This window comes from Balaenoptera physalus (assembly GCF_965194825.1).
Source record: "Balaenoptera physalus genome assembly, chromosome: 17".
Taxonomy (NCBI): Eukaryota; Metazoa; Chordata; class Mammalia; order Artiodactyla; family Balaenopteridae; genus Balaenoptera; species Balaenoptera physalus.
Window position 1 is genome coordinate 40,744,742 of NC_138895.1, and position 15,677 is coordinate 40,760,418.

At 35.9% G+C, this 15,677-nt stretch overlaps 1 protein-coding gene across 1 annotated transcript in view; it reads left to right on the forward strand.

Annotated features, from left to right (window-relative positions):
- The window catches only part of SLC26A7 (solute carrier family 26 member 7), a 267,698-nt gene that overhangs the window by 113,010 nt on the left and 139,011 nt on the right, over nucleotides 1–15,677 (forward strand). The window contains exons 3-4 of the mRNA XM_082434178.1: nucleotides 6,743–6,853; nucleotides 12,550–12,722. Coding sequence (XP_082290304.1) covers nucleotides 6,743–6,853; nucleotides 12,550–12,722 — 284 coding nt within the window. The remainder of the gene's footprint in view (nucleotides 1–6,742; nucleotides 6,854–12,549; nucleotides 12,723–15,677) is intronic.

The following is a 15,677-nucleotide window of genomic DNA, read 5'->3' on the forward strand; positions in this document are numbered from 1 at the left end:
ATTTGTTTAACTTTCTCTGACTCTATGAAATGATGTGAAACACTTATCTATCCTGATCTTGAAGGCATCCCTATGCAGTCTGCATGTTCCCAGTGCCCTTGTGTGTGAGCATCCCTATGTAGTCTGCATGTGCCCATGTCTTTGGTGGGAGAGCTGTATCTGAAGTGATCGTGAGCTCCTCTTCCTCTGTGCTGGCAGCCACCACCTTAGTGGGTGGTCTGGAATTGGAGGGGCTTGAGCCAGAGCCAGGTGCAAGTCAGGCTTCTACTGTACTCAGTGGTCATCACAGTCCAATTGGGTTTGGGGCCTGAGGGGCTGGAGCAGTAGCAAAGTTGGGTTTCTCGAGTGTGATGGCAATCTCCACCTTGGTTTGAGGTGGAGGTGGGAGGTAGCTATGATCTGAGGGCTTGGGGCTGCACTTCTGTGCTGATTTTACTTTTTCCCCAGTGTGTGCACCTTGGTTAGAGGCTAGGTCAGGGCCAGAGAGATTGGTGCCACACCACTGAGCTGCCCCCTCCCAAATGTGAACAGGAATGCATAGGAAGCTCTTCAATGGTGGTGGACTCTTCCCTGGATCTAGCTTAGCTCCCTTGTGATTGTGCACAGGGATGCACTCTGGTGGGATAATGCTATGATTTATCATGTAGTCTGACTTATTAGGATAAAAAATCTTACCTTCGGTTTTAAAATAAATATCTCCTCTTCTATTATAGCCAAATGTAGTAATTCACCTGTGAGCTCAACATTTAGAATTGAAAATCATTATTTGGTTTCTCTTTGGCAACTTCCAAAAAATGAATACAGTGCTTTAACATGATTTTGAGAAATGAATATTTTCAGAATTGACCAAAGCTTTCCATTTTTGTAGAAGGTAGGGGGAAGCTATCAGTGCTTTTTGGAGAGTGGCATTTCCTCAGTCATTGTTCACAAATAAGGTTGGTTAGATTATCTAGCAGGGGGTCCCTTTTTCTAATTTACACAAGGCTACTGAATGATTTAGCAGCAGGTAAGGTTAGATATGGGCTGGCCGCAGAGCCCAAGAGCCTGTAAGAGCTTTGCTTGAGCAGGTCAGCATGGTTTCAGCTTTCTTAGTATTTTTACAACTATTTTCTTTCTTGTGTACTAGAAATTGGAGAAACTAATGAGACAATTAAATTGTATTACTTCTTGTGGAAGAAGTTACTTCTTGTAGAAGCTCAGTTCTACAGAGCCTTGAAAGACTGACCACAGTTCCAAATGTGGTTGGCCCAAATTTACTCACATTTGCCTTTAGACACTCAGTAAGCTCCATTTCCTTAAAGTTATGGAAGCTGAATACTAAGAATAGTGCCCTTGAGACTCCTCCCAACACAACTTCTAGTGATGGTACCATGTATAATAGAGATGGAATGGGACTTTACCTTTCACTTCTGAGTTTTGAGTAAGCAGTCTTCAGAAGACTATCTTTAACATTTAGCAACTTAATTTCTAGACACTCATTATTTAGGAACTAAATTGCTTAGATGCTATTTTAGATGATTCAAAATACGAATTTTTAATGATATTATATAGATTTAGGGATTATGAATTGGAAGTTCAAAGTTGGTAATATTATTTAATATTTTTTAAGGATAAGTGTTTCAGTCCTGTTCAGAATGTGAGATTGAACACCACAGCATCAAATGACCTCTTACTTTCTGCTCCCTCCAAAAACTAATACTTGTATGTTTGCTAGGGGTCCTATAACAAAATACCATAAGCTGGGTGACTTAAACAACAGAAATTTATTACCCCACAGTTCTGGAGGCTAGAATTCTAAAATCGAGGTATGAGCAGAGTTGATTTCTTCTGAGAGTTGTGAGGGAGAATTTGTTAATGTGCCACTCCCCTAGCTTCTGGTGGTTTGCTGGCAACTTTTGGTGTTCTTGTTATGCAGAATCATTATCCTGATTTCTGCCTTCATCTTTGTATGGCATTCTTCCTGTGTGCTTATGTTTCTTCACATGGCATTCTTTTATCAGTCATATTGGTTTATAAACTCACTGTATTCTGGGATAACTGCATCCTACACAATTACATCTGCAATGACCCTATTTCCAAATAAGGTCATATTCTGAGGTGCTAGGAATTAGGATTTCAACATATAAATCAGAGTGGGGAACAGTTCAACCCCTAAGAAAGCCCAAAGGTGTTTCATGAAAAGAATTGACATTCTGGGAGCAGTGAATTCTACTGGAATAGTTGTTTCATTGAGTTGTGGTAACTGTAGTTTTCTGGGTAGTATTTGAAGCTCCATAATTAAATGCTACAGTCTATGAAATACTGCTGTTCTTGTATTCATGCTTGAGGGGAATAAACCAGTGCCTCTGAGTCTTAGCTGCCTGGACTCTCAATAAAGAAGTGAGATCACTAAGCCAAGAAAATATAAAGTCCCCAATAGAGCAGCTCTCTGTATGTAATTCCAGCACCAATTAACAACTTCAGATACACTATTCAATTTCTAGACATGATCTTTTGCAGTTCCAGTTTTCTTTAATTTTCTAAATAATTGCTATCATGCAAATCCAAATAAAACTGGTCTGAAGCTGAAATAAAAATATGTATCTTAAAATATAAAATATCATCTCTGTGATAAACAGTTCTCATTCTCACTAGCAGTGATTGGTCACTTTCTAGCAATCTCAGCCAAGAGATTGTAGTAAGTGCAGAGGCAGAGTGAGCTAACTACCTGCTTTCGTGTTCTTCCTTGGCAGAAGTCAGGCACTCAGTCTAGGGAAGCCATTTTCACTGTAGTCTGGGTTGGAGGGGCAAGGGGTGCCAGTGGTAAATGTCCAACTTCACACTCAGGGTCCCTCAAAAGGTGGGGAGTGTTCATAAGCCCTGAAACTGCTGATAATATTGACATGGGAATATGGAGTCTCTTCTACTATAATAACCGTTATCACACCTATAAAACATGTTTTCTTAAAAATTGCATCTTTCAAAGTCTTCTAGTGACCATTCTTTAGTGGATATATCAGACTTGCATTACCAATACATGATTTTTGATTTTTAAAAATAATCAGCTATCTAAAGATCTCGTTATGGGTTTTCTCCTCCAATCAATCTCTCTCTCTCTCTCTCTCTCTCTCTCTCTCTCTCTCTCTCTCTCTCCCCATTTCTCCTCTCATTCCTCCTCTGTCCCCTTTTGGCACCCTTTGGCCTAATACCCATTTTGTTTTTATTCTTCTATACTTTTGTTTGTTGTGTTGCTTTTGCTCTTATCTAAGTGAGATTAAATAATACAAATATCTATCAGTATTTGCAGCAATTTTCCCCCAAAGTAATAGAGAGTTCTAATTCTGCTCTGATTGAATTGAACACCCTGTTTTATTAAACATGGAGAAAAGTGTAGATAATTCTACTAATTTTAAGTGACTCTAACTAGTTAATATTTTCATTATTTTTGGAGGATTTAACATATTTTAGTTTGTATGAAAATATGTATTTTGGTTACAGTATGAACCAGAATAATAAATGAATCAGAGAAAGAAAACATTATGCAGTTTCCTCTCCTTTTTGGAGGTGGGTATGGGAGGGTGGTTTGGGTTTTTTAGTTATCTATGGAAGGGGTACTTGAAATTTTAAAGCATTGTATTTCTGAATTAGTTCATTCCTTCATTTTGGCCATTGTTCATTGTCATATTAGCAGAGAAGTAGATTCTCACTGAGAGTGTACAACACTTGCTTAATGTGAAAGCTCAGTATCAGTGTCATTTGAGATAAAGGAAGTGTCTACATGATTTCTGGTCTTTGAGATCGTTCTTGTAAAATCTACTGAAGTGATATTTTGCATTTATAGGTCTAGAGATCTTTTAAAGATTGCAGTTAGAAATGTTTTCCATGATTATTCCTATTTTAATTTGATAGGAATAAGAGATCCAAAGAAATTCTGTTTTTGAACTAATTTTTTATAGATTTCACTTGGGATGAACAGAGAGCGAGAGAGAAAGAGAGAGATGAGTTTTGTAATAAAGCAAACAAAAAGTACCTACTCACAAGGCAAGAGGAGAGAATCCAGCTGCTTCTAGTTTTGTATTTACGTTTGCTGTTGCAGGTGGAGTAGAAATTAGCCAAATAGGGTACTTCCGGCAAACTTGATTCTGTTGGTATTTACCTCATCTCTCAGAATTTAGTGTCCATGCAATTCAGCCAAGGTGCTTTTGTTAAATATGCCACATGCATATTTCCCTTTCCCCCCGTCACTGATTTAGTAGATCTGGGTGATCTGAAATGTGGGCAACATTTTTTCTTACTTGGAAGCACTCTGTATTTCTGTCTCTTGATAGGTAATTTTTATCAGGTACTCATTCTGAAAATGGATGAGAAAAAGTTGCTTTTTAGCTTTCCATATGACTGATTTAATGCACACAATGTTTTTACACAGTTGCTTACACTATAATAAATGCCAGGAGGTGTTTGTTATTGGGGTGGGGGAAAGTTTAGCTTTATACTGTTAACCTGGCTTGGAGACCTGCACTTTCACACGACCTTTCTCAACAGCAAGATTGCTGCCTCTCATCCTGCCTGTGTGAAATTCTAGAGCAGCCTCTGCCACTGACTCTTCTATAACAACTTTTTATTTGTCTTTACCAGACTTTTAGGAATACATTGTCAGCAAACAAGCAACCCAAGCAGGTTTTTTTTTTTTTTTTTTTTTTTTTTTTTCCCCAAGCAGGTTTTTAACACTGAAGAAGGGACTGGTTATTGGTAGATCTTTCATGCATTTTAATTGTAACTGATATATCTTGTACTTCTTAAAACAAAATATTTGATGTAAAACTAGAGTTTATTTATTTTAAAGAGATTAAATTTAACTTTAAAATAGTAAAGGTTAAACAGTAGAAAGTACTGATATGGGAACCAGATTGCCAGGCTCCATAGTGTGAATAATTAACTGGCCTAATGTTCAGGTAATCTAGGTTCTAATGCCAGCTCCTTCCTCAAATCTTTCTGTAGCTTGTCAAGTCCATTATGCTCAATCAAATGGCTATCATTAAACCGTGTAAACTTGAACGGATTATCAGAACCTAGCTGAACTGATCTTGGAGAGGCAGCAGTGAGCAGTGGCTTAATTCCCTGCCCAGGAATTGAACCTGGGTAGCCTGGATGAAAACCAGGAACTTTAGCCACCAGACCATCAAGGGCTAGAGGCTAGAAGTTATTTTTCCTCGGCTCTCGCCCCCAGTGAAAAATGCATTTCTCATGGAGGCAAAAACTGTAAAAACAGGTACAAAGTTTATTATTAGAGACATAGCACAACAAGTGGGATAGAACACAAAGAAATTGTTAAGGTAGAAGCGAGGCAGAGACGCACACCCAGAGAGAAAGGGTGTGGGCGTCCTCCCTAATGAGGAGGAGAGCAGTAAAGAGGCGGTTGTCACTTATATAGGGCAGTTCTTCAGGGTCTTTGTTTACCTTTGGCCAATTATCTGGTTTCTTCTTCCACACCTGACCTGCTGTAGGACGCTTCCCAATATGCACACGCAACTTTTTTCCATAATGGATTTCAGCCCAGGGGTGGCCTTAGCATCACATATTATGGGGTGGTGCCCCCTCCTTTTTGAGCCTTTCTGCGCATGCGCAGTGTCTCCCTTGCCCCAAGGATGGGAAATGCATGACCTCTTGATCTTTACTCAGACAGGGTTTAGCCCCTCTCTGTTTCTGCCATGACTGTTATCTTAGAGTGTCCTCAGGAGACAAAGCCTAGCTATTTACCCTGTTCTGTTGTTATTTCTATTTCAAAGTGCAGACAGGAGGCTGGTTGTAAATATCTAACCTGGAGCCCACCTATCTCCTGTCTCAGGAAATGTAAACAGGAGGCTAGTTGTAAGTGTCCAGCCTGAAGCCCATCTTTTTCTCTCCCCAAGGAATGTAAACAGGCGGGCAAGTTGTAAATCTCTATCCTGGGGCCCATCTATCTCCTGCCTCAGAACTAGCTGTTTAATGCCAAGGATCAGCGGCAAACAAGATCACTTTAATCAATTTATCCTCATGCATACTGTGGTCACGTTTAAATAGCTAGTGGTAATTTAGACATGTCTAGGAAAATTTTCTATGTGCCTGTGACAAACAAACTGTGCAGGCAGTAGTATCTAAGGAGAACAGAAATGAACAATTTTAAGGTACACCTTACTTATTCTTTGAATAAATGAAGTTGATTATTTTTCACTCTAAGAAATTGTACCTGAATATAGGCTGGGGTCTAGTTATGAGATATGCATGGATTCACACACTGGCCCAACACTGGGATACACAATCTTAGGCCAGCCAGCTAGCCAGACAACCAGGCACCTTTGAATGTGTGCATCCTTTTTGCCCCAGCCTTAATTACCTTTCATGTCAGGCTTCTTATTTGTCAGTGGTATTGCTACTAGTTCTGCCTATTTCACAGATGCTATTGTGTGAATAGAATGAACTTGTGAAAATGATTCTCACTTTTACCAGGAAGACACTCTGAGCTAATGTCTTCTTGTAGCCATCTCTGTAATCAAGTAAAAAGTAGTAGGCCAAAAAGAATGGTTTTAGAATTGAAATGTAAATATGAGCTAATGAGTAAATTTTCTGTTATTTAGGACAATGATGCTAGTCTTTCACTGAGCAAGTAGAATAATTACATCATAATTCCTTTCATCATTAAATAAACCAATATCCATTCTACTTTGTAATGGACTGTATCTTGGGGTTATAAGATGGTCCTATTTACCGTGGTTCTTCTTCACAGGGTTGGCCTTTGCTGTTCTCTCATCTGTGCACCCCGTGTTTGGTTTGTATGGGTCTCTGTTTCCTGCCATCATTTACGCCATATTTGGAATGGGACGTCATGTTGCCACAGGTAATAATTTCTGTCTATGCTTATGCTTCTCATATTACTAATGAAGGGGACTCAAGTGATCATTTGTTACGGATTACATTTCCAATGTAATTCTTACTTTACTACTGAAAATATTAGGGCAAATATTATCAGCAAATAATATCAGCAAATATTAGGGCAAGACATTTAACTTTCTGTACCTCAACACATACTGTGATTTATTGCTATATTACTATGTAACCAAGGTTATTGTTAGAGAATCTGTTCATTTTTAAGTTGTAAAAAGACTGTAAGAGAAGGATAAATGTTCTGAATTTACAATCAAATGAAAATAAGCACTTTGAGGAAAAGACTATAAAATTTAGTTACTCAAATATTAAAAATTATTTTCCATGTAATTAATATTTAGATTAAACAATCTTTTAAGTTCTTCCAAGCTAGGTTCTACAATGCCCTCTAATTAGTATATCTCTTACATTGCCTAGCATTTCATTACCAAATAAAATGTGAACAAGTAATCTGATAATAGAGCAGCCTGGTTAAAAACAAGGGCTTGGAAGTTAGATAGACTTGGGTGTGTGTCACATTTGGTGTTTGCTATCTGCATGAGCTTGGGCAAAGTTTTAAAGGCCTATTTGCTGCTTTCTTGATAGTAAAATGTCAAAAAAAAATCATGATTGTATTGATGAGATAATTGATGTACAAGTGTCTAATTTATTACTTGCTACATAAAAATTAATAAAAGCTTCTATCGTTACAAAAATGATACCTTAATCTTAAATATTATGGTAATAATAAAAGTACTCAAGGGGAAATATCCATAGAGGCATTTTTATCCATTTTGTTTATGCAAGATATCAGTCTATAAGCAAGTAATACCATTTTGTGTCTATTTCTTCAGTGGTCAGTTTGTGTTATTGAAGAAAACTTTATTTCCTACAAGAAAAATTTATTATCCCATAGTTTTAAAGATCAGAAGTTTGAAATGAGGCCCACAGGGCTAAAATTGAGATGTCAGTAGAGCTGCATTTCTTTCTGGAGGTTCTAGAGAACAATTTGGTTTTCTTAACTTTTCCAGCTTCTAGAGGCTTCCTGAATTCTTGGCTCAAATGCTTCATTTTCAGAGTCAGCAGGGAAATCTCTTTCTGATTATGATCTTTTGCTTCCATCCTCCATGTTTAAAGGACCCTTGTGATTACACTGGGTACACCTGGACAATCCAGGATAATCTTCTTATCTGAAGGTCAGTTTATTAGCAACCTTAGTTCCATCTGCAACATTAATTACCCTTTGACATGTAACATAAGGTATTTACAGGATGTGGATGCATTTGGAAGGCCATAATTCTGCCTACCACATTGATACATGCATTTTCTCATGCAGAAATTAACCCATAAAATAATGTCTTATTTATGTAAATTTGGCTTCTTATGTAATCAACTTTGTCATGGAGGATAGGATCAACAATTATCAGACATTTACAACACTGCTACCTAAAGTATGGTCCGCAAACCAGCAGGATCAGTTTTATGTGGAATCTTGCTAGAAATGTAAAATCTTGGTTCTCACTTCAGATCTATTCAATCAGAATGAGCATTTTCACACAATCTCCAGTTTTTAAAAAAAACTTATCTATCTATCTACACATGTATGTGTATATATGTACTTAAATTTGAGAACCTTAGATGTACTATTTATTAGATGCTTTATTAAGAGCTTTACATATGTTATTTTATCTTAATACAATTATTTTAAATAGACATCATTATTTGCATATTTAGGTTAAAAATACCTCTTCATTTCATAAAGTTTTCTGTGACAGCACAGATTAAGTTGTAGGTGCATGGATTACAACCCAGGTGTGGCCAAATCTGAAGCCCAAGCTTTTCCTCTTTATAACCAGCTGCTCAAGAATGCAGTTTCCTTTAGTGTTGATGTAAAGGGAGAAAAGCACAATAATGAATTAGAAGTTCTTGAAGCCTATTACATTCAAAATTTCCTGCTCCCTAATTTCCTAGGGAAATTTATTTTCATTCTTCAAAACATTTAAATATGTCATTAGCAAGAAAAGCAGATTATTTTTAGAGCTGAACTCAAAACATCTCTGTTAAACAAAGGATAAAAGAAAAGGTAAAAAAAATTTTCCCAATAGACCATAATTACTTTAAGAAGTCAAAAATACTTAACTTGATATACCTAAGTATGTATTTACATAAACCACTTTATTTCCTAAGGAATCATAAACATTTTACTGGTGACATGGTTTTGAAATTGCCATTTATATAAAACTTTGTATTTAACAAATATTATTAACAGCTATAGAAATCTTGTAGTCTACTAGGTAAATAATATACATTTCAAAATACATATAATTTACAGACTTTACTATAGATACTGTATAGCACAATAAATGCTTAAGGCATTTTGTTTCTGCATAAGCACTTCTCCAGAAGACAGAGTCATCTGGACCTCCTCATTTCTCTTTTTATCCCAACAGATTTAGAATTCTTTAGAATCAGTAAAGAAGAAATGATCCTTTTTCCTCATAGTATTATATTTATATATATACACATTACCACTTGTATAAGGCTCTGTATTTAACAAATTTAATAATATTAAATATAATATATATATAATATATATATCAGGAGAAATATACAAGCTAATTATTTTTGACCTTCCTATGATCTTAATTATAGGAACCAACCTAAATTTTCTGCAAACATTTAGTATAGAGAACATATTTTTCTTTTAAATAATATTATTGTACTTTATTTTGGTGTATATATGTGTGTGGGAATGCCTACTTCCATTTTACTATTTTACTATTAAGAGATTGATGTTGCTTTCATAAAGAAAAATTACTTTATCTGGGATTTTACCTCTAACTCAGGTAATCAGAATGCAATAATGAATTACTAAATGCAATAATAAATAATGCTTGAGGTATCTTTAAAAGCAAATAATTCAAAAGCTAGAATATAAAGACACCAAATGTGCTGTATTTTTAACAGCACAATTTTCTTACTTTAATTTAAAATACATATATATTTTAAAAAGGAATAAATCATTGATTGCTTCTTGTGACTTGCAAAGAACATAACTTAGAATAAAAAGGAAAAGAACAGAAACTTGGGTATCAATCCAGTGGAAAAAAAATTGTTGAAGATAACCCATATGTGACAATTTGTAGGATATAATTATCTTCTAAATTAGAGAAAAAAATTTTAAAGAGAAAAATATGTTCATTAATTTAGAGAAAAGATTAGGGAGACCATAGAATACTCTGTAGAAGAAAAGAAAATAAGCAAACAATTATTTACCAAATGTGGTAGGAATTGTGACAGATGTTTTTATATATGAAATATCATTTAATCTCTACCCAAATTTTGTAGCTATATATTTTATCATCATCTTACAAATAAGCAAGCTGAGAGAGGTTAGGTAACTTGACTAGGAATTTGAACTTAGGCCTGTCCAATTCTGAGGCCCCAATTCACTTCCTATTAGCTCTTGCCACCCACTCTTAAGCTACTAGATGGGTTTAGTGGTATTTAAGGGTACCACTAGTAGGTTTAAAGCCTAACCAGAATGAAAAGTTGAGAAAGTGAAGGAAAGAGCAGAGGAGTAGTAGGGAGGAGATAAAGACAAAGCAAGACCAATAAGATAGAGAAGGTAAAATGTCATTCACAACATCATCATATAGTCACCAGCAGCCTCAACATCCTTGATTGTTCTCAACTGTCTCAGAAACAGCAAAGTGTCATCCTTTGAAAAGAGGCAATACTCCCATAACCATGTTGGCACAGTAGGTAGCCCCATATCCATTGCTGGCAATGTCTCTCTCTAGAGAATTTCTTGGGATGTGACTCACACACAGGTGAGACTCACTTTTCTTTTCTCAACAAAACATTTTTGATGGCTGTTCTCTCTTACCATTCAATTCCTTCTTATCTTCTTTCAAATCTTAGGAAAGCTAGGCCTAAACTCAAAAATTAACTGTAGATCATTTTTGTTCTCAGTTTGCTAGTCATTTGTTCAGTGGCTTTTGTACAAATCATTTTGCTCTATGTTCTAGATTTAAAGACCAAAATACACACTTCTTTACTTTCAGGAATATAAGACTTTGAGAAATTCTGTTGTAGCATATCTTGAAAAAATAAGGCAAGAGCAGATCCTATGGCATTTAGTACTATATGATGAGAAGAGTTATCATGACAGTTGATATTTATTGATGATTTATTGAGAATGACTTAGCTCCCTAAGAGAACTATATTCAATTTGCTCTATGTATTTATATACCATCAATTCAATGGAACAGTGAACACTGAATAACAGACTATAACAGAGCATTCTGGTTTTAATCTTATTAAGAATTACCTTTTTTAGGTGTCAGCTACATGCAATATATTGTGATATGTGGTATAGTACATTATTTCATTTAAGTCTCATCACAACCCCATTGGGTGAGGAATGATTTCTGTCTTTAGATAAAGAGATTAAGATGGTACTGAGATTTAAGGTGAGGTTTATTGGAGGCTACAATCACCATACTATTCTGAATAACAGCACATACTGCCTCGCTTATCCTGTAAAACCAAAGGATTGTCTGTGTCGGCTTTCCACTGAGACCTTGTTTCTGTCTGACTTGGCTCTCTTGCCCTATGAGGCTGAATGCCATTTGTTGAGATGCCTACATCTTGTGACAGGCCCTTTTTTACACAGTGTCATTTATGACCTGGGGCAAAGTAAGGTCTTTAGGTAAAGGGTTGGGGGAATGTTTGCACCATGCTGCAATTTGTTTCTTTAATCCAAAATTGCTGAACCCTCTCTTTGGGAAATGGCATTTCCCTGCCAGTGTGGCTACGTTCTCAGACATGCTGTGCCAAGATAAGAGCATCAGAACTCTTGGTGGGAAGAGGGGAACACACTGAAAATGGTCCTGCATTTGTGTCAGGCCAGGACAATTCCTGGGAAATACCTTTGAAACTTATCTAGTTACAATAGACAGAAATGGTATGTTTCATCATTTTATGGGCCACAGCATGTTGTTGTTATACCATAATAAAGGTGTACTCTGTTATGAGAGCACAGGGAATGGAAAGATTTAACCTGGCCTGGGATGGATCTATGTTGAATATGGAATTTGAGCCAGACCAGGAAAGACAAGAATGTTTTCATAAGTAGATTGGAGGAGCAAGCATTTCAGTCAATGAGCCCCAGATTCAGCAAAGAGTCATATTTTCCACTGAGCCTATTGAGGTCTTCATCTTTATCATCTCATTTATATTCTTCTCAAACTCTAAAATATAGGCATTATTACCTACATTTTATGGATGAGGAGATTTAGACTCAAAGTAATGTGCTCTAAATCGTGATAGTGATAAATGGAGGAGCTGGATTCAAATCCACACCATGATCTTAATCCCTGTCCTGAGGACATTCTCTATGTAGGTCTGCAGAGAGGTAGGAAAATGTTTGGCCTAGGAGGGAATAGCAAGTAGATGGCGTGGCTGTATGTGGAAGAAATATGTGTATATAAAAAGGTGGGTTTCTGTTTATTCCATGGAGTGAACGGTGGAATAGTGGGGGTGCAGAAGAGAGTGCTTCTAATAGATCTGTTTTGGTTTTACAACATGGATTCAACTTTAATGGTGGAATCCAATAATGTTTACTGAGTCTGTTACTAACAGAAGATCCCCCCCCACCCGCTTTAGGCACGTTTGCCTTGACATCCTTAATATCAGCTAATGCAGTGGAACGGCTTGTCCCTCTGAACAGTCAGAACCTTACCACACAGAGTAACACAAGTGTGCTGGGCTTATCTGACTTTGAGATGCAAAGGATTGGTGTTGCTGCAGCTGTTTCCTTCTTGGGAGGTGTGATTCAGGTAAGTATACTGAAACTTGGGAATAAAGAAAGGGAGACAGTAGCAAAGAAAAGGCAATTGGTGCTTTATTTATTAAAGTCAACTTTTCTTGTCAATTGAATTTTTCTTCCAGTTTTATTGAGATAATTGACATACAGCACTATATAAGCTTAAGGTGTACAGCATAATGATTTGACATACATACATCATGGAATTTAAGTTTAATGAACATCCATAATCTCATATAGATACAAAATTAAAGAAATAGAAAAAAGTATTTTTTTCTTGTACTGAGAACACTTAGGATTTACGCTCTTAACTTCCATGTATAACATACAGCAGTGTTAATTACATTTATCACATTGTACTTATTTATCTTATAGTTACATAATATAGTGATTCCATATTGCTCTATATTTCAAAATAATCACCATAATAAGTCTAGTTAAGATCTGTCACCATACAAAGATATTACATGATTATTGACTATATTCCCCACACTGTGCATTTCATACCTGTGACTCATTTGTTTTGCAACTGGAAGTTTGTACTTCTATTTTCTTTCACCTATTTCTTTCCTTTCCCCACCCACCTCCCTCTGGCAACCACCTATTTGTTCTCTCTATATTTCTACTTCTGTTTTGTTATGTTTATTTATTGTTTTGTTTTTTAGATTACATATATCATTGAAATCATACAGTATTTGTCTTTTCTTGTCTGACTTATTTTACTTAGCATAATACCCTCTAGGTCCATCCATGTTGTTGCAAATGGCAAGATTTCATTATTTATATGGTTGAGTAATATTCCATTGTATACATGGACCACATCTTCTTTATTCCTTCTTCTACTGATGGGCATTTAGGTTGCTTCCATATCTTGGCTATTATAAATAATGCTGCAATAAACATAGGAGTGCATATATCTTTTCTAATTAGTGTTTTCATTTTCTTTGAATAAATACCCAGGAGTAGAAGTGCTGGATAATATTGTATTTCTATTTTTAATTTTTTGAGGACCCTCCCTAATGTATTCCATAGTGGCTGCACTTACTTACATTCCCACAAATAGTGCACCAGGGTTCCCTTTTCTCTACATCTTCACCAGCACTGGTTATTTGTCATCTTTTTGATAATAGCCATTCTGACAGATGTGAGGTGATATTTCATTGTGGTCTTGATTTGCATTTCCCTTATTATTAATGATGTTGAGCATCTTTTCATGTGTCTTTTGACCAAATGTATGTCTTCTTTGGAAAAATGTCTGTTCAGATCCTCTACCCATTTTTTAGTTGGGTTGTATGTTTTCTTTTATGTTGAGTTCTATGAGTTTTTTATACCTTTTTGGATATTAGACCATTATCAGATATACTGTTTGCAATATCTTCTCCCATTCAGTAGGTGACCTTTTTGTTTTGTTCATAGATTACTTTGCTGTACAAAACTCTTTAGTTTGATGAATCCCATTTGTTTATTTTTGCTTTTGTTTCCCTTGTCTGAGGAAACATATCCAATAAAAGTATTACTAAGGCCAATGTCAAAGAGCATACTACCTGAATTTTTTTTTTAATTAAAAAAAAAACAGAACCAAAGAACATAATGCCTGTTTCTAGAGTTTTATGGTTTCAGGTCTTACATTTAAGTCTTTAATCTATTTTGAGTTAATTTTTGTCCATAGTGTAAGAGAGTAGTCCAGTTCGATTCTTTTGCTTGTAGCTGCCCAGTTTTCCCAACCCCATTTATTGAAGAGGCTGTCTTTTCCCCATTGTATATTCTTGCCTCCTTTGTTGTAGGTTAATTGGCCATATAAGTGTGGGTTCATTTCTGGGCTCTCTATTCTGTTCCATTAATCTATGTGTCTGCTTTTGTGCCAGTAACATACTGTTTTGAGTACTGTAGCTACGTAGTATAGTTTGAAATTGGGAGTGTGATACCTCCAGCTTTGTTCTTTTTTCTCAAGATTGTTTTGGCTATTAGAGGTCTTCTGTTGTTCCATATAAATTTTAGGATTATTTGCTCTAGTTCTGTGAAAAATGCATGCCATTGGGATTTTGATACAGATTGCAATGAATCTGTAGGTTGCCTTGGATAGTATGTCCTTTTTACAATATTAATTATTCCAGTCTATGAACATGATATATCTTTTTAACTGTTTGTGTCATCTTTATAAAAAAATATTTTATTTATTTATTATTTATTTGGTTGCACTGGGTCTTAGTTGTGGTAGGCGGGATCCTTAGTTGCAGTTCATGGGCTCCTTGGTTGTGGCATGAGAATTCTTAGTTGTGGCATGCATGTGGGATCTAGTTACCTGACCAGGGATTGAACCCGGGACCCCTGCATTGGGAGTGTGGCATCTTACCCACTGTGCCACCAGGGAAGTCCCTGTTTGTGTCATCTTCAACTTTTTCATCAGTGTCTTATAGTTTTCTGAGTACAGGTTTTTACGTCATTAGTTAGATTTATTCCTAGGTATTTTATTCTTTTTGATGCAATTGTAAATGGGATTGTTTTCTTAATTTCTCTTTATGATCATTCATTGTTAGTTTATAGAAATATAACAGATTTCTGTATATTAATTTTGTATCTTGGAACTTTACAGAATTCTTTGTAGTTTTTTGGTGGTGTCATTAGGATTTTCTATGTATTTTATCATGTCATGGACAAACAGTGACAGTTCTATTTATTCCTTTCCAATTTGAATTACTAACTTTTTTCTTGTCTGATTGCTGTGACTATGACTTCTAATGCTATGTTAAATAAAAGTGGTGAGAGTAGGCATCCTTGTCTTATTTCAGATCTTAGAGTAAATGCTTTCAGCTTTTCACCATTGAATGTGATGTTAGCTGTGGGGTATATAGGTTCTTTATTATGTTGATGTATGTTCCCTCTATTCCCAGTTTGTTGAGAGTTTTGATCAAGAATGGGTGTTGAATTTTATGAAAAGCTTTCTCTGCATCTGTTGATATGATCACAA